The 21,404-nt window shown below is 50.4% G+C and overlaps 1 protein-coding gene across 1 annotated transcript in view; it reads right to left on the bottom strand.

Moving 5' to 3' along the window:
* LOC126571930 (myb-like protein Q) overlaps window positions 1–20,292 on the bottom strand; it is a 43,609-nt gene extending 23,317 nt beyond the window's left edge. Inside the window, exon 1 of the mRNA XM_050230836.1 lies at window positions 19,963–20,292. Coding sequence (XP_050086793.1) covers window positions 19,963–20,124 — 162 coding nt within the window. The 5' untranslated portion in view covers window positions 20,125–20,292. The remainder of the gene's footprint in view (window positions 1–19,962) is intronic.
* Between the last annotated feature and the right edge of the window lie 1,112 nt (window positions 20,293–21,404).

Genomic DNA, 21,404 nt, shown 5'->3' with positions numbered 1-21,404 from the left:
TCAAGGCATATCACCGAATGACCATGTCCTACGCGTCTGCATGGCTCCCATAGTATGGCTCTGTTGTGCCTTTTGCACCTCCCTCTGACCACCTCGCACCACCTACTCCCTCTCTTTGCGCCAACACCTTACGAAACCATCCGGAAACCAGGGATAGTTCGTACGGAGCGTTTGTGTCACACTTCGGTCGGTCGGTCGGTCGGTCGGTGCCACAGTGCAAGGACTCTTCTTGGGCCGTAAAATGTCTGCAACCACCCACGCCACCGCCGCCCCCAACTAAGCACAACCGTGATTCGAGTTGCCGATCCTTCTTATCCGTATCGCACCGGGGACACCCGGTTCCGTAGGGTAAGCGGAATGAAAAGCCAGGAATCCCCTGCCTTTCCTTCCTCTTCGTCTGCTTGCTCTCTCTCTCGCCATCTCTCTCTCTTTCTGTGTACTAGCTGTTGGCTTTGTCTAGGGAGATCGGGCAAAGGGCGCCACTATCAGCCCGGAGATCCGAAACCCTCCACCCTTGCCAACTTCCAGCAGCGGCCAAAAAACCCTTCTCGGGGGTGGTGAGGGTGAGCGTGAAAAAGGGGACATCATGGTGTGAGCAGGATGCACGCACGGGAGAGTGAGAGCGCCGTGACACAGAAAACAGGCGACGGCAGCTCGGGGCACAGCCAGATCGAAGAAGGCCAAAGGCGGCACTCTCCCCTCTCTTTCTCTCTCTCTCTCTCTCTCTCTCTCTCTCTCTCTCTCTTTCAGCACACTACGAGGATTTCCGTTTTTCCATCAAACATTTCCACCAACGTTGCTCGTGTCCTTTTGAAGGGAATCGTCCACTACGGTGGTGTCGCATTACTGTGCAAACGAGCTAATATTTAAATCTAAACTTCGACATACAAACTTTTGCGTATGCTTACGACATATTTAGTAAAATCATTTCTCAACATTTCAAGAATCACTGAAAGTTATATTGATTAGTTTCAAAATATTAGTTGTTATACTATTAGTGAGCATTCCTTGCTACACTATTTGTATAACGTGCTTATAGAAGGCACGACAGCAGTTTACTAGTAGATAACCCCCCAACACGGTGGTATTCGAGGCCAGAAGTATACTCGGTGCTTCTGCTGCTGCTGCTGCTGCTGCAGATGTGATTGCTCGAGTCTTGTGCTCGGGCTAGGGAGAAATTTATTTTTATCCTTCGGTTCGCCTTCACCAGCATCGTCATCATCGTATTGCGCTGCTGCTGCTGCTGCTGCTGGGACGTAGATGGGACTGGATGGTGTGCGATGCTGGGGCTTGGCAGTAAGCACAAACTCGGGCACAAAGAGCACCGTGACACATCTCGAGGGGCCCCTTCTTCTTCTGCTTCTTCTTCTTCTTCATCTGCAAGGGAGAATTTCTCCCGTTCTTCACCACTCGGCCACCCACCGCTGTCTCTCCTTCTTTGAGAAAATAGAAGGAGGCCTGCGGCCTGCTCACCCTCGCCGCTTTGTTTCGCCGAAGCCGAAGGGTCCAAGGGATGCGCTCCCTGGTGGGTGGGTGAATGGGTGGATGGGTGGTTGTTGGCGGTAGCGAGAGATGAGTTTTCCCCTTCTGCGCTTCCCTGCTTCCCGAACGGTTCGCGCGGAGTCAGCGGGCGTATTTGGAATAGAAGTTTTCACCGACGAACCACCGAGGGCATCACAATCTACGAGAAAGGGCCAAAATGAACGAGGGACGACGAAAACGACGTCGCTCGACGTCGAGGGGTGGGTAATAGAATGGAAGCAGATTACCACCGACGGGTGGAGGTGTTGAGGGGGTGCTGGTGGTGGTGGGTGCGCACTGCGCGCATGGTCTTGGTCGTTGATGATGGCAGAGGAAGATACCTAGAGCGAACTTCTTAACGATTCTGCCGCCGCCGCCGCTGCTGCTGCCGTTCCTGCTGCTTTTCTGAATCGCGAGGGACTGAGCACTAAGGAACCGTACCGAGCACACACCATTTTCCCATTTCCCCCCCAAAAAAAACGAAGCACAAGGATAGCGCAATGTTTTTCCTCCGTTTCGATGACTAATATGGGCTCATCTTTTGTGGGATTTTCAATCGAAAAAAAAGGCAACGAAATCAAGTATGCTCTGTTCCTTCGAATCCGCTTCATTCCAAATTTTATCCGAAAGAGAGAAAAAACAGCACACACCCCTGAAGTGAAGGGCTGTTGCTGCTGCTACTGCTTTGGCCAACTGTCACTTTGAATGTTCAGCTGCACGCCAACAAGCACGTGGTCGTAGGAACCGATCAAAGGAGCAGCTTGCACCTTGTGCGTAAGGCAACTGCCGGCGCAACTGCCGCTGCTTCTGCTGCTGCTGCTGCTGTTGATGGTTCGTTTGTTTTGGGCGCACAGGATGCTTACACCTGGCGCCCACTTCATTGAACCGCGCAAGTATGCGGAGATCCGCACGAAATGCGCTCGAGACGATAGCACAGAGATAGCAGCTGCCGGTAGCAGCAGTAGCAACAGCGTCCGTCCGTCCGTCCGTCCGTCCGTTCGTCCATTCGTTGTTGTCAAACAAACGAAACTAACAAAACCGGCGGAACGCTCAACGTACACACGCGCATTCCTAGGGGTATTCCCCTTTCCTAAGTGCTTCAGTTTTAATTACCCATCCGCTGTCTCTCTCTCTCTCTCTTTCTTGCTGGCGTACCACGCGGTTTGCGTCTCGCGACAAATCAGCTGATCGGTGACTAATCGCCATGCGGTGACAATGTGACTTGATGGTGGTGGTGATGGTGATGGTGCTCGGTCACAGCAGTTCAAACCCAGTGGATGAGACACGCGGACGACGACGAACGGGGCGTGTGCTCCTCGGTCAATTGTCTGACCGACTGGTGGCCCTTACGCTGGTCCGTGCGCTTGTCTGACAATCACCGTATGCATCGCCGACCATTCAAGTTCGCTTCCTTTCCCCCGGCGTTAATCTGTTTTCCGCACCGAAAGTGGAGGGGGTGCGCAATGAATGATTCAGGTCGTGAGTGAGGGCTGGTCGTGGGTCAGCTGATGAGCAATGTAGCGAGAATGTCAACCCCTCGCTGCTGCTGCGTTAATGTGATGACGTGAGTGACGATCGTCAGTGACAATTCGCGAGCGAGTGGAGCGAGTGAGCGAGTTTGCAACATCCACAACACGTCCACATACGTCATAAGCACGAACCTTAGCCGGCATATCGTGCCTTGCAACCCTTCATTTCGCGACGGAGGGGCGCATCTAGCACCGGAACGCGCGGGTCAGTGTCTAGAGCGAGTGCTGTTTTAATCAAACGCAGGCCCCCTCTTTCTTTCTCGCTATCTCACTCACTCTCTCCCTCTTTCCAGCCAAACAAAGGCTCGCTTAACTAGCGCACGAGACCAAACGACCCAACGAGCGCGGAACCAACCCGTCCGTCCGTCCGTCCGTCCGACCGAACGACGACCTTCATAAATTTATTCCATGCTCACCCGCCTCCTCCGGCCACGCAGTCATACCATACGCCGGCTGGTTGGCCAGAGCTCACTTCACTCTCTTATTATTAGCGTAAAAAGGAATGAACAGCACCGAGAGCACGGGGCGCGCGATGGCCAGAGCAACAGATATACAGACAAACACACAGAACACACGCATCACCCCCGCGTCCATTACTCTTGTGGTTGGCACAGGGGCCATGTCGTCCTCTCAGCGCCATTATTGCCGTTCGCCACTCGTGGAGAAGGTGCACGGGGGGACATGGGGTTTCTCCGGCTCCGTGAACTCACCATCGCGACAGCCAGCCAGCCAGCTTTATTTTCGGGGTGAGTAACGTTGAATGAATGTGTGTCGCCCCGCTTGGTCGTTCTTGAGGGCACGTTGGTCTCCGAACACTCCCTGCTACGTACGCTCGCCTATCGTCACCGAGTCACCGTCCAAATCTGTTGCTCTCTGCAATGGCGCCAAACATAAAGCATGACATAGGCCGCCACCATCGCCAGTTTATGTGTGTTTTCGGTTTTGCATAAAGAAACCTCTCGCTTCTCGGTCTCGGTTCTACCCTTTCCTACTTTCCTGCAAGTGACCGACGTCGTACGTACCACGTGCACCGTCGTATGTGTGCTGCTGGGCTGGTGGTGGATGCACACCGGCGCTACACCGGCGCACGATCGAATGCGCCACTAGAACTTATCAATGAATATCTTATTTCTTGTTGCAACAAAAAAAAAAGGAGCTAGAAGGGGGGGGGGGGGGGGACGCGAGAGAATATTGTTCATTTCTTTGCCGGTTTTTAAATCGAGTGAGTTTGTCTACCTCTTTTGACAGATTTCAGAGGTCTTTTGACATTTGCATTGATCGTAGTAAGCGCTACTCGGTACCGGGAAACAGAAACCTTGATCTTCAGGTGTTCCCCCCACCGACACCATCGACCGTGCGTCTCCATGGAAACAGACGGGGTTAGCGTTTGCTAATCCCTTCTCACCGGGGCCGACAGAGTGGGAGACGCATGGGGCCAGGAACTTACATTTGAATATGCGGCCGAGTTGGTGGACCTGACTCATTCATTCATTCATTCATTCGTGGTTCGGTTTTGCACCGGAGCACCGGAGAAGGAAAGACCGCACCGCGTCACGCCTCGTCGAGAGAGAGAGAGAAGAGGTATCAAACCAAAGCGCACCAAAGCAACCGTCGGCTTAACCATCCTCCATTCATACACATCTGCCTCTCAGCTATCCGTTCCAGCCCGCATCGTAGCACATGTGTGTTGTGTGTTTATAATCAAAACGCAACGAAACTCGCCTTTATCGTAACGATACGAGCGAAACTCGCGTGGACCGAGTGCTTCACAACACAAACACATCACAACACAACGCAACGCAAGCTCGCACAAGTTGGACAGGCAGATTGTGTGTGTTGATAAAAGAAAAGAGAAGAAAAGAAGCATCTCTCGCTCACACCGCTCACGGAGACGGCCACTACTGCCATCCATCCATCTGTCCATCCATTGAGAGCCACGCACATTATCCACTCCATCACGGTGACGCACCGAACTTTCGCAAATGGGCAACTCGCAGACGCCTCTTATCAGCCGCTTGGCGCGGTGGAGCCCAGACCACAGGCCACCCGGGGGTCCAGACCGTAACATTGCGCTAAATGACCAGGCGTCGGACTGGCCGGCCAAACGGCATCGTGTCCCAATACCGGGAAAGAAGGGAAGCAATGAAAGGACGATGCGGGAAGCAGTGGCGAAGGGTTGTTTGCATTACGCAGCCACTTCCGCGAAGGAGCTGCTCTCGCCACTAAACACAGACACGGACACATGCAAGCGCAAGCGGTGGGCAAGAAGAACTTCCCGAAAACCGGGAGGCTCCTCACTAGAGCGACGAGTTGTTTGCCGGTCCAAGGTGAAATGTGTGTGCGTGCGTGCGTGCGTGCCTGCGTGTGTTTGCACAGCCGGAAGCAGGGGAGAAGGGTGCAAGGTGGCTGATGGTGAAGGCGACCTTGTGTCTGGCATCGGCGATGCGATGCGTAAAGTTAACCGACGGAATGGAAATCATTTCCAGCCGCTGCCGCTGCCGTTAACGCTCGAAGCTTTGACCCGCTGAAGCATTAGCAGTGTGTTGGATCCATGCAGTGTGCCACCTCATCCATCAGGAGCGGCAATCATAGTAAACACAGGGTGGCTTGTGGATCAGCGATCGAACGGTCAAAACAGCGTGCTGCGTTGGTTTGAGAGTTTTTTGTGGGGGTTTGAATTTTATGAGAAGGATAACGCTTTTTGAAAAATGTTCCAATTGGCGTTAGGGTGAGATGAATTATGCGAAAACTAAAGATATTTTATAGATTCCCGAAAATTAAACGTTTCTTTTTTTCCAGTTTATTATTTTCATCAAGTAGTTGATGACAATGAGAAAAAAAATCGTTTTCTGCTATTAAACGCCATGAATGTAAAGTGTACGTTTATGGAAAACTGCAAAAATACCTTTCTTTTTCTCAGTGCTTTTGCTCCACTGCACCGGAAAACTAAAAGTCACTCACATTGTGAGCCCCCTCCCCTCCCATTGAAAGGTCTTCATCAAAACGCAAACGGTAGACCGACACCGATGCCAATCCTTATGATTCCTCAGTCGGCCTTAATCGGTGCGAAATTTCATGTTTTAAACAACTGTCCACACACCAATTCGGATATGATATGGCTCTATCATACCCAGGCTGGACAGCAAGTCCGGTCGGTGCATCGCTGCACTGTGCACCAGAGGCCACGCCTGGTCAGTGCTCACCGGCAGTCCATGAGTTTGGTCGGGGTCGGGGTCGGTGGCTGTGGAAATTAAAGCCACCAACTAATTTATGCAGCCGCGCGCAAGATGAAATGCTCTAGCTTTAAGCACGCGCTGTGCACGAATCAATTACTGACGCCAGGATGCTGGGTACGATTTTCGGCACAAAAGGCACCACAACGGCTGAACTGAAGGGCCCTGTTGGCATTGATAAGGGCGGCATAAAAGAGGCAAGTAAATTACTTCTCGTTGTTGCTGTCACTCACTGTTGTGGAGTGATGCGGTTGTGACGTCGGCATCACTAAAGCTTCCCCGGAACTTGGGCTCACCTGTGAATGGAACAGGAAAATACAATGAAATTATTTAAAAAAAGGTATAGAAAACAGATTTGATCATATGAAACGTATAGATTTAGCCACTAGTCCACGCGATCAAGCACCGCGAGCCCAGACAGAACGGAATAGATGATCGAAAACGATCAAAGCATACAATCTCCGCAGTGTCGAGGGGTTTCGCTTGAAAGCGTCTCGTGGCGCGTCTTAATGTTACAAAACAAACACAACAAACACGCACACACTGACGCACATCAAACGGACCATTCTGTGGGCAAAAACAAGTCGAGCATTTCAATTGACGAACGAAACCGAATCGACCTAAGCCGGATCGGGCACGCCAGCAAGAGAGAGAGAGAGAGATCCGCCATCCGTCGTCAAGTGTTTTATGCTCGGCCGATCGCGTATTCTTTCATGATGATAGACGGCGACCGGATCGTCAACCGATCGCATCCTACTCTCGGCTGATCGTGTCTCTCAATCCTCAACGCCCGCAGTGCGCTGCAGACAATCCCGCAAAAGGTCACGAACAAGGCCGTACTCGCCGTCTTGCAGCGATAGCGATCGTTCGTTCCTCTCGAGAGAACTTAGCGCTCGGACCGCTGAAGACGGACGCGCAAGACGAGAACTTTGGCGCCTCCATCGCTAATCGCTTGATGGTTGATCGGGGGAAGCTCGAATTTCGGAGTCAGTTCCGGATCGGATCGCTTTGCGGTTCGAATCCTGGCTAACCACCGTCGGTTGCCGTCTGTTGGGAACCTCGGTCTTTCCCTCCAGCAGCCAGCGAGCCGCATCACGATCACGTCAATTATGATATAAGCCAAATTCAAAGGACAAAAAAAAACAGCAGGAGTGAAAATGGCGCAAAAGCACCTGAAACGTGGCAAGGCTGGGACGGGGTCGGACGGATCAGATCATCCGACACACACCGACACAATTTATATCGAGCGGGAAATCGGCAGACACGGGGGTTGGCACCAGAAAGCGCACCCACCTCTCCCACACAACAGCAACAATAAACCACACGCCAGCGCCAACACCAGCCGCATACCTCATCAAACAAATGGCAGCATTATGTATTTTCACGGGGACGAACAGACCGCTCGCCTGGGGTTCCGGGTGCGAGGGGCTGGCATGCAGGCCAACCAGCAAGAAGCGGGGTGCAGAAAAAAAAACAGAATCGGCTGGCAAATAATACTGAAAGCAGCCTCATGTTGTGGTTGCCATGGCTACACAATAGGACAAAAAGCCCCCCCCCACCAGGTCCGGCTCGGCCTACTAGGCGAGCGCGTTTCGCCTCGCTAGAATGTGTTCGGTCGCTAAAGCTCAAGCTCTGCTGCTGCTGCTGCTGCTGCTGCTGCTGATGGAAATTCTGATGCCGAAGCAAGTGGAAAAATGAGAAAAAAATCCCATCCGCAGTTCCACACATTCGATCGTCACGAACGGTGGGGTGGAGGGTGGGGAGCGGGGTTTATGTGCAACATAAACTAAATTTTTGCACCACCGCTATGTGCACGGATCGTCGGTGGTGGTCCTATGTACACCGGAGCCTGGCAATTCTGATTCCTGGAACCTTCCTCTGACCGCATTTGAATTTTCTCTCGACCGTCGTCTCTCTGTTCTGACAGACGGGGACCGAAGGACGAGGTTTTGTATTCAAGAGGATGACGGCAGGCTGGCTGGCAGGATGGCCGCTGCTCTGAAACTGGAGAAGCAACTGGATAGAGCGAAAGCGCTCTCACCACCAACACCAACACCAGCATCGTGCAGTAGTGTGTGCGGTTGTGTAATAGGTGAAGGCATTTGTCAGTACATAACGCGCATTACCAACACCCCAGCCACCCACCCAGCCCTGCCCAACATTGGATGCTGTGGCTTATGTGCCAGGACGCCATATTCCAGCCTCGCCGGTATCCTGGCGCTGGAGGCGACGACCGACCGATCGACCAAACGACCGACCGAAGCAGTGTCGTCCGTTGATGTTTCGGCCAAAGTTCGTCACATTCTGGGTGATGCTGATGAGGATGAGGGGAGGTGAGAGGAGTATGAGCAGAGCCATCCTCGGTACATAAGCCCAGCAACCCCATTTGGCATTTTCTCGGCGCTTTGACAGTTGGGCCATCGCCGCCTTTGTTCTACCGAAATGCCATCTAGGTCCTTTCACTCGTCTCTCTCTCTCTCTCTCTCTCTCTCTCTCTCTCTCTCTCTCTCTCTCTCTCTCCATCTATCTATTTCCCTCGTTTCCCTCTAGCTCGGTTCTTTGTGTTTCCACAATTCACGATGAAATCAGGAGATCCTCTAGGATCGGATTCGGAAAGCTGCTTCTATAAAACACCACACACCCGCCGGCACACGTACAAACACACCCAACTACGTACACTTTGCACTTTGGTATGGAACAAAAACGCAGAGTTTCTTGTTATGCTCCACCAGCAATGGACCAGCACCGCAGAGAGCGCGGTGGTACTTGATGGAAGCCAAGCGAAATGAAAGTATGTACGCAGGGAGCAAAAGCAAATCCTTTGACATTTCTTGCACAAAACCATAAGTGCGCGATCTGCATCCGCTCGCTAGCTGAAGCACACTATGGGCACTCTGAGCTTTTGCCTGAAGAGACTGAAAACTCGCTCCTACTGGAAAGGTCCAGTATTAAAAACAGCAGAATAATGCCCATAATGAGGTGATCTGGTACATCTGGGAGTAGCGAACAGAGAATCATCAGCTGTAACTGACCGAAAACATATTTTATGCTGAACTCAACATATTTTATCAAACAAAACACGAATGAAAAACTTTATTTTTTTGCTCAATTTCCCTTCAATCCTTGCTGTGACCTACATTGACTCGTGTGCAACTCCGATCGACCGATCAGTATGTTGTATGTTCATCGAACTTCTCGGAAAGGATGCCCTACAATTCGATCGAGGGGTGAGTGCCGATCAGCGGCAAGTTTGACCTCTAGCTTCGGCATGGACAAACTTCTGAAACCGTGAATCTGAAGTGCGCTGATAAAGACCACATTCTCCGTGCGGAGTTCCATCGCTGAGTTTGGGTGAAAGGTGAATGGAGCTCCACACTCGCGCGGCTCCACACAGTGGCGTGTTATGTACAAGGAGTCACATTGCTCACATAAACTGGTGCAACAGCCCTCCACCACACTACTCTCCTCCCTGTGGCCGTGGATTTGTGTTTGTTGCAAGCGCGCAAGGATATAGGCGCGTCTGGTACTTGCGACGAAGAAGCATTGCAACCGGTGACTGATAAGACGCACTGGCTGGATGGCTGGTTGGTTGGCGGTTGTCGCGTGGTCGTCGTGAACAACAGGCCAGCGAACCATGGGAACGCTTGCCGTTTGCATCCGCCACATGTTTTCGATCATATTGTTGCTCGGTCGCTCGGACCGTTCGGAGTTTATGGGAACGTGACGAACGTCATCGCACGACAGTTTGCCCACTCCCTGGCCCACGAGGCCACGACAAGTAGTAGCATAAGCCAGCCAGTCGGCCAGCCAGCTAGCTAGCTAGCTAGCGACGTTGAGGATGGCGCAACGGGGAAAGACCGAACAAGACTGATGGACGCGTCCACTGACGAAGCAGCACACCACACTATGGTGGCGCGGTGGACGGAACGATATAAACATATAAAAAAAAAAGACGCGCTTGGAGATGGAGTATATTTGTTTGGCGGGTATTCAACAGGTTCGAAGAAAAAGCTTCGCTTTCACCGGAAACGCCGCCCAACACGGGCGTCTCCACGGTCTCCGCACTCCGCCAGCCTCATGGCAGCCTCCGCAGCCCCCATATACCCATAAACTCCGGTGCGGCAGCGTGCTTTGTGGAGAAGAAACTCGCTCGTCATCGCTCGTTTTCCACGATGTTCTTAAGGAGACGGGAGCCGGCGCCGTGTTGCGCCGTGCTCGGTGCAACATCCTTACGAAAAAGCGGAAAAGATTGGTCTTACGGTACAACGACTTTGCAAACAAATAATGTGCCACCCGCACTCTCCCACCCACAGGCGAGAGGGGAAGCGTTGCAAAACAGGAAAGATGCAAAGGACCTTCGGCGTTCGTTGTTGCTGTGTAACGGTGCGCATTTTGGGGTGAAGTGAAAGTGAATATCGTAGATGCAAGTTTGAAGAGCGCACTGCACTCTTTACCGCGACCAGGTCCTGGGTGTGAGTGTGTCTGTGTATGATATAGGAAGTGTGTCCCATTCATGCCATTCATAAGTTAGAAGAAGCGGGAAACCAGCATTCCGGATTGAGAATTCGCACAAGATCACACATAGGGACACTCACCTACTATGGGGTGCGCGCTGGCAAGGCGGCCAGTGCGGCCATACAGGAGCGACCGTCGGCGCTAAAGGGTGATAATGATATGTATGACATTGACACGGTGGCAACTTGAGCCATCAATGGACAGCGGAAGGCTCGCAACTCAAGGATCCTATCCGTTGCTAAGGTTGCATCGGATTTGGAGGATTTTTAGCATTCGAACGGACTGTGAGGAACTTTTATTGATTCAAAACAAATGACGTTTAATGTCATTTAAAGCACAATTAGTGCTAAAGTAGGGGCCACGATAAGAAACCAAAAATAGGCGCGATAAAATTACAGAAAATCCAATTTTAAATAAAGCCATTCTTGGGGCCATTGGTGAGGTGACTGGGATGAGAAGGTATAAACGAGATGCTGCTAGAACATGCTAGTGCATCGAACTGGGTAAAGGAAAGTTAAAAAAAAATCAAAACAAATTAACCTTAACGTGCAAAGTTTACTCAAATAATCGAACAAAACATAGTAAAACAGATGAGAAGAAAAGCGAGAGATAAAGATTAAAAAACAATTGAAAAACTATTATATAAATTGGAAAGTCATTTTAAAACAACACACACACAGTCCTTTCGTAGCATCGTGCAAAGAAATCTAATAATGTGATAAAAGATTCAAAACGGATCGCTTACTGACGTGCTGGCCTATGCTGGCGAAAAATACGAATCGATAAATTCTCGCACCAACAAACTACTCGTTAAAAAATAAAGGTACGGTTTCGGCTTTCACAAACTAACTTGATTATTGGTGGAACAATCCATCGCATCCCTCGGTCACTTTCATTCCCCCCCACCCTCCCCCCACCACAATCCATGCCAACGAACAGACAACCGGCACCACCTCTGTTGCTCTGCTTCTGCTTGCGATGGAAATCCCGGACCATCGGGCAGAAAAACAAGATCCAAACCCCTGTGAAAAGCCCCTGGCGGGATACACTCGGCTACGTAAAAAGTCCCATACACAAACCATTGCCATCCATTAGAATGAAACAGGGTCGAAAGATGACATCCTGGATGGGTTGTCCGTACCTTCCAATTCCGCCCGCTCCTCGATCCGGAGTGGAGTGTACTGGCATCTGTTCCGCTCTTCGGCAATACGAGCAGGATATCGATCATTGGGTCCCCGATGCGAACAACAACAACACATACTACGGACCATGCGCCAGGTTAAGGATCTTTTGCGCCCAGAACGTCCTTTTCCCGTGCCCGGTTTTTGCGACAATGTATACCACTCCGTTTGAGCCTGTGTCGGTGTATGTGTGACTTGGGTCGCATTGCGCCCCCGACTGGCGTCTGGAGTGGCGTCAGGGACCCCAGAAAAGGGGGGTGGGACCGACCAGCAACTCTCACAACTCCTCCACCGTTCCTGCTGGTCCGTACCAGTGAGACCGAAGTTTGCAAAACAAGTTCAGTTCTCCGTGTGTTCCGTGAGGCTTCGATGTCGGTTTGCCCGAATCCGGCAAATGGATCTTACCGAGCGAACGGGGGAGCTTTGTGAAATTTTAATCATCCTGTGGCAGAGCAAAGCTGACTGCTGGTTCTAACGGAACCTTGTGTGGAAGGACTTGTGTCTCGTGCGTCCCCAGGAACACCCCGTTCCGGACCCGGTGTCGGTGACGTCGGAAGCGCCATTCCATTTTCTAGGACTCTACATTCCCCACAACCATCTACCCGTGGACGGGCGGGGGGTTTGTTGTTCGTTGTTCTCTCAGTTGTTCGGTTCGATTCTATTTTCGGAATCAGAACAATAATCGCATAACGGATCCTTCTCTGGCACTACTGAGAAGCGAATGCGCGAGAGAGAGAGAGAGAGAGAGAGAGAGAAAATGGCGAAAAGCATAGATGAAACAGGCATAAAGCTTCGAAGCACCCCAGCACCATGGTTCTATGCCTGCCTCCCTCCCCACATAAAAACCATTGGCATCAGGTCGCGCATCCTACACGAAACACTGGGGAGGATGGGGATAGAGGGAAATCCGACCATCTACGTCCTCCAACAGCCACTTCCCTCCCCCCCGGGGGGTCAATTCAACCGCACAACCCTCGCACAAACTGCTACCACCTTCTCACATCCTACGGATTGCTGCGTGATAAAAGGTCCTGCGAGCGTCTGCGCATGTGCCCTGGTAACACCAACACTAAAAGCGCTACTACAGTGCGGTGTGGGACTATCGACTATACGACCAGCTATATACTAGTGCTCCTGGGAGTCCTTGGCACCGTGGTGGTGGCGCAGGGAGGAAAGCAACATAGGAAGGATCCGGTAGTACAACTAGGATAGAACATGCGACACTACAGTGTCGCTTACTCGCTTACATTTCATCCGATCGAAAGGATATTCGCGTGAGCTGGCCTATCTACCTCTCTCTTTTGCTCTCTTTTGCTCTCTCGCACTCTTTCTCGCTCTCTCTCTCTCTCTCTTTCTCGCTCTCTCTCTCTCGCTCTCTCTCGGTTATATATAAAACCGCAACACACACCGAGCTACAGCTTGGTGGCCTCGGTGATGGCCATCATCCTGTTGTTGGTGTGGTGGCCACCAGACCAGGCGGCTCGGCAGGCGTCCCCATCACCAGGTACATAACCGTTTCGATCTCCGGTACTCGCACACGGGCACGGGCAAAGTGTCACAAAGCTTTGCCCTCCGACAGAAATCGCTACTTTTACTGCTATTTGCTTCCGCAACTCCGGACACTGAGGACAAGGACACTGGCGCGGGCGTTTGTTTCATTGTGACCCTAAAACCGTTGCGCAGACCGTTCCCGGGTGAACACGATCGCCGCACCACTTTGCATAAATGATGATATGCTGCGAGATGATCGCCAGGAAAACGGACTGACAGTGACGCTTTTGACTCGGGTTCCGGGTGGTTCGTTGGTACCGGTGATGGTGCTCTAGTATCTGGCCTCAGTGCATGAGCTAATTTTCGAACCAGCAGCCAGAAACCTTATTCCTCGGCGTATCCTGGAGGGAATAGGAATTGACAATACATGGGTTTGTGCCCCTGGGTCGTGCTTCCCTCGTCACAGAAAGAGAGAGAGAGAGCAGAGAGTGGAGTAAAGAGCTTTGTCGAACGCAAAATTGTTTTCGGAATGCTTTCGGAGAAATTGATTGCCACATATGTGAGCTTTGTTGGGTGACGGGAGTTGCGGGTTGCAGAGGGACGAGTTCCAGGTTGTCAAGTGTTTTTTGCTTGCACTATGAATGTTTTACGCCGATCATACTCACTTCCTTTAATTGCCCGTTACTCTCGGTTGGCTTGAAGGATGTTTGGTTTGGGGCCAAGTAGTACGATAGAAGCTTCGTCACAATTGCAATATCATCTGTTCAGTAGCGGAATGTTGTCGACTTGTGGAATGTTACAATTATGTATTTTACCTTCACAAGGCTTTGGAAATTAAGTTATTTTTGTTGATAATTTCCAATAAATTTTGGTAGTGAATTGCTTGAAGTTTTTTAGAGATGGCATTATTGCTCATACCATAAATCAAAAAAGTGATTTAAAATTTGAAAATGTACAAAAACTGGTTTAAAAACAATCAATCAAAGTTTATTCTTGTTACTGTTGAAAAGAATGGAAGGAACGTTACCCAAAAATCCAGTATTTGCAGAAATTCCCCAGTTGTTCCGAAATTCTGTTTGTTTTTGAAGTAAAAACGGGTAAATTTTAAATATTATCATCGCAAAATCAGCCAAACATTGAACAATATTTGTGGATTGTACTCTATTAAATGTGTCTTCTGGAAAATCGATCAAGGTTAAATGAAGAGACGAAAATACATTTTATTGGAATTGTTGCTTTAAAATGTCCACTCTTCGTGCAGTTGGTCCCGATCTCTTTAAGCGTTGATTCTGCACGCATACTGCATTAATAAGGTTCCTGTCTTATCGATAAGGGCCCCAGACTCCTGAAATCCATTATGTATATATATTCTTTTCCTATTCCTATCTCTTTACACTTGTTTTAGCATGCAATGCGCATATGAAATGGTACAAAAAGACTACAAACCGTGTTACAAACGATGATCATTGCAAACCAACGAACGGCAATGGCATCTGTATCCTCACATCACATCGCTCCTCGTCTGAGGAATGCGTGAGAAAATATTGCACTCGATCATCAGAAGCATCGTACCTGTTCAGTGTCACCGGTGTAGTCCGGCGGTTCGGTTTGGGGGCGACACGAAAAACTCCCGGGACATGCCCGGCACCGAAGAACAGAAAACCCCAGGCCCTGGAAAACAGGTTCCGGGCAGCTATCCAGCTTTGCACCTTCTCTCCTTCTCTGCATCTCGCTGTAGCCCAAGGTAGGAAATGGAAGGGACCGGTTTTTATTTTCTGCAGCCTTGCTTACGTTGCACACATCGTCGCAAGATCGCAAGTGCTCCCAAGCCCCAAGAGCGCGGTGCATTCGGCGCTTTGGCGAAAGGTAATCGACGCTCCAGCGAATCGAAGCAGCCACTGCATCCAGGGATCCAATGGCACGGTGCCGACGAACGAACGAACGAACGGACGTTCCCTAGCAACGGTCAAGAACAAGAAGTTCAACAGAACCTTGAAATGTTGCAACCGGACCGGCAGTCATAAGTGCAAAACCGCGGAGTATATTGCGTTGGTTGCTGTTTACGTTGCTATGGGCCTGCAGGCAAGCGAATGCAGCGATCGTTTCCACGTTAACCCGTTCCGTTCGACGACTGCGCTGCTCGGCAGTGATCTCGGGCCAAATGGGCGATGGTGGGGATACTCAGGCTCAACAAACTTCCTGAGAGAAGCGAATCCGGCGACTGATAGAGATCGATAAAGAGCGAAAGAGAGACCGATATCTAATTAAGCATCAAACGGAAAAGCGAGAGACAGCGGGGAAAAAAGAGCATAAAAGCAAACGAATCCGTGGCCACTCGGTAAGCATGGCCATTGCGTAGAGTGTCGGAGAACCGATTCTCTTCGAAATTTATGTCTAAAAAATGTACGAGAAAGCAACCGGAAGGAACACACCGCGCCAACTCTTTCGTTTGGTTCAGGGCTCTCTCTCTCTCTCTCTCGCTCTCGCTCTCGCTCTCTGTGTCTCTTGTGATTTAAATGGCGGTCCTGGCCCTGGTAGTAAACGCGCGAATCGCGTGTATGCGTCGTTCGGCAAACGAGCGCCCCCTCGTCCCCTAAAAGGCGCTTTGTTTATTTACTCAAGAATAGTTTCCTTATCACACGGCAAGCGGCACGCGACTTTTGGCATGCGGTCACTAACACACACATGGAACGGGCACGCCAGCCAAACCGAGCGGGAATCATTGAAAGTGTGGAACGCGAGCTACAAGTACACATCGTTCTGGGGAGATGGATTATGCAAGATTAAGAAGCAAGAGAAGTTACTTTTGGTTTTCAAAAATGTAAAAACGTTTGTTGAAAAACTTTTGGAAAGAATAGAAAAGCAACACAAACCACAATAAGTTTAATTCTATTAAAGTACCTAAACGACTCCCAATTCGAACTGTCGATCGATTGTGATTATCTTTTGGAACATTTATTTAATTTTTTCGGTTATAGAAGCCCAAACTGGAAGTAAGAATTTGCATTTGTAAAACTCGGTGATCAGCAAAAGGGCAGCTTTTCCTCGAAAATGATCTAACACATTGCGCAGCATGAGTGTAACTGTGCGATCACGTGCTGTTCCGTTTCTTAGCGCCTATAGCACCCACCTCGCGTTCATCTTGGCCACTTGGCGAAGTGATCATCGCTCCGCAACATCGCCAACGACGATATAGCATAATGTTAAAGAGAATTCGTTGCATCAATTGAAAAAAACCAGTGCGAGAACGAAGCCAAGTGAGAGTGGGAACTAGAAAATAGCAAATGGAGGCATAAGGGCACGAAAAAAAAAATGTCAACAAAACGGTCCATCCCACAGCATCAGGCGGCAACATCTGAATGCGCTTCTAAGGAGAAGGAGCGTCGTGTGGTGAGCAATTAGCTCCCGCCGCCTACCATTCAAAAGGCACGACTTATCATCCACTCCAGGGCGAGGTGGAAGGGAGCCGGCTCTGTGCGCTCGTGCGTGGCACGCAGTGGCACCCCCGGCCAGACAACTACACTTGCGATACTCCGAAAGCACAATTCGGTCGCGATTCCGGCGCGATTAATCAATCTCTCGGACGGCGCCAACTCTTCCGATGGTATCGTTGCTCTCCCTCTCTCGTTCTCTCCGAGCCGGGTATGAAATGTTGATGAAATGTCAAACGAGCTGGGAGCTTCGCGGCGGCATCTTAATCGTTTGCCGGCCAGATGGGCGGAACTCGGAACAGCGCACGGACGCATAGACCTTGCGCCAGACATGTTACCGACGAATTAATGGAGGGATACGAGTTTGCTTCGAATAGGAATATTGGAGTAACAATCAGCTACGAAACAGAAACATGGGAAAAAGGATAGCCAAACTTAGAAATTTCCCAACAAAGCAATAACATAAATTTGAGCCTTGCGATCTCAGAAGGCTATATCCTCAGAGCAGAACAAAAAAACAGTGTGATCAAAGAGAGCAACGACTGTTGCTTTAGAACGTAGAATCGGAGTTCGATTAGAATAGAGTATCCATTTAAAGTAAAATGTTTAATTAACCACACTTTTCCCTGTATTGTGGTTGACAAGATACAAAAAACCCAATCTCAACGAGCTGGTTAAACTGGTTACATACTTGCCACAGTTCTGGCCCTTCTATCTGCCGATTGATCTCAGGTGCAACAGTGCTCTACACCACCACCAAAGCGACTTATGCTTACACAACGCGCTGTGGACGCTCGTGCCACGATCGCCGCTCGTCGATCCGGTGAGCAATCGATCGATCGTCGATTTGTTTTGTGTTTGTCTCTCACTTTGCCCCGTAGCTTTTCAGAAATCGTCTAATTACAACGCTAGCTTGCCACTCGGGTAAGCCACACGCATAAGGAAACATCTGAGATCCACGAAGCTCGACCACGCCGTCGATGACGTCGACAATGACGACGACGAGAGCCGACGATGAGAATGAATGGTGGCGGGGTTTCTAACTGAAAGCCTATGTGTGTGCGTCCGGCCGGCCCGGGGGTAATTGCGTTCATTGAAACTACGAATACGAAACTGCGGATCAAAACAAACGCCGCAGTTGGGCACGGCATCCCCGTCTCACTTGGTACGCAGCATGCCGGTGCTGTTGTACCTGAGATTGGGATTTAAAACACGAGAGCACAGCACCTTGCCATGCGTTTCGGGCAGTTGCACGGTCCCAGACTGAAGCGAGACTTGTTTACGCACCCCTTGGCATCTGTTGGCATCTGGTGCCAATCGTCCTCGAATCGAAGGAATGCAACCGTGGTGGTGGTGGTGCATTGCAGCTGATCTGTGTCAGTTTCGTGTGTACGGAAAGTGCAGCAACCCGAGACGAGCCACTCCAAAAAAGCACGTGCAGTACCGCGTGGTGCAAATTGCGAGCAAGCTAAAGGATGTCCGGCCATCGGAAGGATCGCTTCCTAAAACCCCTTTTTTCCCATCGAACACAGTAGGCCACACAACCACAACACAACATCTGCTGCAAATCAGCTGACGAGACGCCAAATCGCGCTCCGGAACCTCATCTCATCACCATCATCATCATCGTAGTCGCCATCGTCGTCGTCGTCGTCGTCGTCGTCATCGTCGGCCTTCTCTCTATTATCATCGGCCGGGACCCGGCACTCGCGCGTCGCATCAACAGATGAGTTTATGCTCTTTATTTATGCTCTTTTATTGCTTTCCCGGCCCTCCCTCCGCTCCGGCGACCTTTTGTATCTGTGTTGTTTGATTTTTAATGGCAATCTTCAGCCCAGCCAAGCCAAGAGGCATGCTGCTGAGAGAACACGCAGCGAGTGAGTATGTGTGTGTTTCTAGAGAGAGTTTCGCGGTGCGAGCACGCGGCGCGAACGATAACCATAAACGGGAGAATCCCCATATCGACATAATGTTCTTTCATATTTTTTCTCCTTTTCTTCAATGGACCAACACGCCGCCGCCGCCAGAGTCAGAGCCGGAGCCGGCAAAAGGAGTCGTCGTAATTGAGAATGCAGTGCATGTGTGCGTTCTCCTCCTCGTTGGTCTATCGAGGCGGGGGAGGGGGAGTGGAAGGTGGCATGGCAGCTTTGCTGCCCCCGACGAAATATGCTCTCTTGTTATTTTTCTCTCCTTCTTGCCACGAGCGCGCGCTCTCGCGCACATGGCCGGGCATGTTATGCTGAGGTCGGGTTAAAGGAAAATTGGCGAGTGATTTATTGCGGCGCCCGTGGTCTGGGACAGTTGTTGTTGTTGCTGTTACTCTCAATGTTGGTGTGCGCGGTGTTATTGTTGCCATTCGCACTCTGCTGCTGCTGCTGCTGCTGCCGCGTCTCCCATCATTAGTGTCTCGTGAGCGGCACGTGCTTTTTTGAATACGGCGCGATGCGATACACACATATGCAAAAGTATGCAAAGGAAGGGGCCGCACTATTTGAGGCTGATTGGGAGAGGGTCTTCGTTTGGCGCACCTGATACGAGCAAACGCTTCTTCGCCGCCTCACCACGCTCACGTTTAATCAAGCATGCTTTTTTGTGCTGTTTTGTTTGTTTTTTTAAACAGATTTACGTGGTTTAACCATGCTGCGACCAAAATTCCCATACAAATTGACTTGTTCTCGTCGCAGTAATTCGATTTTTTCGACATGAATGCTCAATTTTACATTCCATTTGTAATATGCTACATGCCTCGCAGTGGAATCTTATCGTCTGACCGTCTAGTCATCATCATGATCGTCCGGATCGGAACGGGTTGCCATGATAAGACACCCGTGCTGTGCATTGCGTAGCCCTGTGCGCTAGTGTTTATGTGTTGCCGGTAGGTATTTTTTATCGTATCGAACTCTTCATGATATCATCGGAGCGGAACACGAACCGCGTGCCGGTGGTCGGTGTGGAGTGATTTGTTTACAAACGCAACTCGCGCATGCCGCGTTGTAAGCAGTGCGGTGCAACAGCAGGGGCACCATCACTGCCGGGACGATTCTATGCTACGGCCACTCACCTGTTTATCGTGGAATCGATGTATCGAAGTACTCCTTGAACTGCTATGGTTACACTTCCCCAGATGCCCAGGTAGGATAAACGAATATCCAGGTCCCACTGTGTTTATCACTGCTGTGAGTTCTGAATGTTGTTGCTCCTTGCCTTTCAGAGTAGTAGGCATTAACTACGTACGAAGTTTATCGCGTGGAAAATTGGCGGGAAAGTAACAACAATCGCAGGGATATTATCAGGAAGTTTGTCCTTTTCGTTGCATTAGTTTGCATATCAAAGGCATCGCTGCACGAACAGTTCATAAGCACGCATGATTGCAGTAACCGAAAAGTAACAGATCTTTTTTAGCCTACTTTGATTGCACTACTAGATTATTCAGAGGAAAGTTTTCCTTTTCAGTGTTCCACTAGACACACAAAACACGCTGACGCATTATGGAGCCGCCTACTGTGCTCCAAATGAAGTAACATGAACGTATTCCTTCTCATAACTGTTCTCGAAACCGCCACCATGTTTTTTACACACTTTTGAGTAATAGTAAAATGTCCACTTATGTTGCAAATTTCTTGGTGTACGCGTAGCGCTTAACGCTCATCACCCCCGGTGGCTTATCATGTCCGGTGTCCGGTGGCAGCGCATTTGCTGCCGAATCGTGCGTATCCTGCCGACGACGAAGTTTTCGTAACAAAACGTGCTGTGCGGCATGGACGGCACATGCACGCACGCTCTGAACTCGACTTTACCGCGCAACGTTACAAAATCTTCTAAAATCTCGCGTTCGCGGCCATCACCAACCGGCCACAGCTCCACAGCACACAGCAAGTTGGCTCGGCCGATTCCTCCCGAACGCGAAAACGAACGAGCCGAACACGGCCACGGCGTTGTTGGGTTGGGTAGTATTCATCGTCGTCGTGTGGTCGTGGTCCCCACCATCCCCATCGTTCGATGCTCCACCAAGCACCAAGCACGCATCGCTCTCGCGCACTGCCTACCATGGCGCTTTCCATCCGAGGCAGGCGAAGGTGAGTATAAAAAAGCAATAGGTACACGTTTCATCCAACAAACTGCTGGTGCTGCTGCTGCTTCTGCTGATGGTGCCGGTGCCTCACTGTGCGAGGCGAGCATAGCAAGCGATATACGAGGTAAGGGTGGTTGCCCAGGTTGCTCAAGCGCCACTCCGCCAAGGCAGCAACGCAACTGTCAAATCACGCATACTTGCGGCGGCGTTTTATGCTACGAACGGTGCCCATGTTCCGTTTGGTTCGTTTTCTGTTTTACCACCTCCTGTCTGTCTATGTATCAGCTTGGGTAATATGTATATAAAGTTCCAGATTTTGTTCGTTCGACAAACCACGCTCGCTCGCTTGCTCTCGTGCACTAAAAAACGTGTACATCTATGAGCGTTCGAGAGACGGTACGCTTGGTAGAAAAGTTGACTACGATCAACTT

This window comes from Anopheles aquasalis, chromosome 2, assembly GCF_943734665.1.
Source record: "Anopheles aquasalis chromosome 2, idAnoAquaMG_Q_19, whole genome shotgun sequence".
In the NCBI taxonomy this organism is placed as follows: Eukaryota; Metazoa; Arthropoda; class Insecta; order Diptera; family Culicidae; genus Anopheles; species Anopheles aquasalis.
Note: the sequence above shows the minus strand (reverse complement) of the source record. Positions and strands in the feature narration are given on the sequence as shown.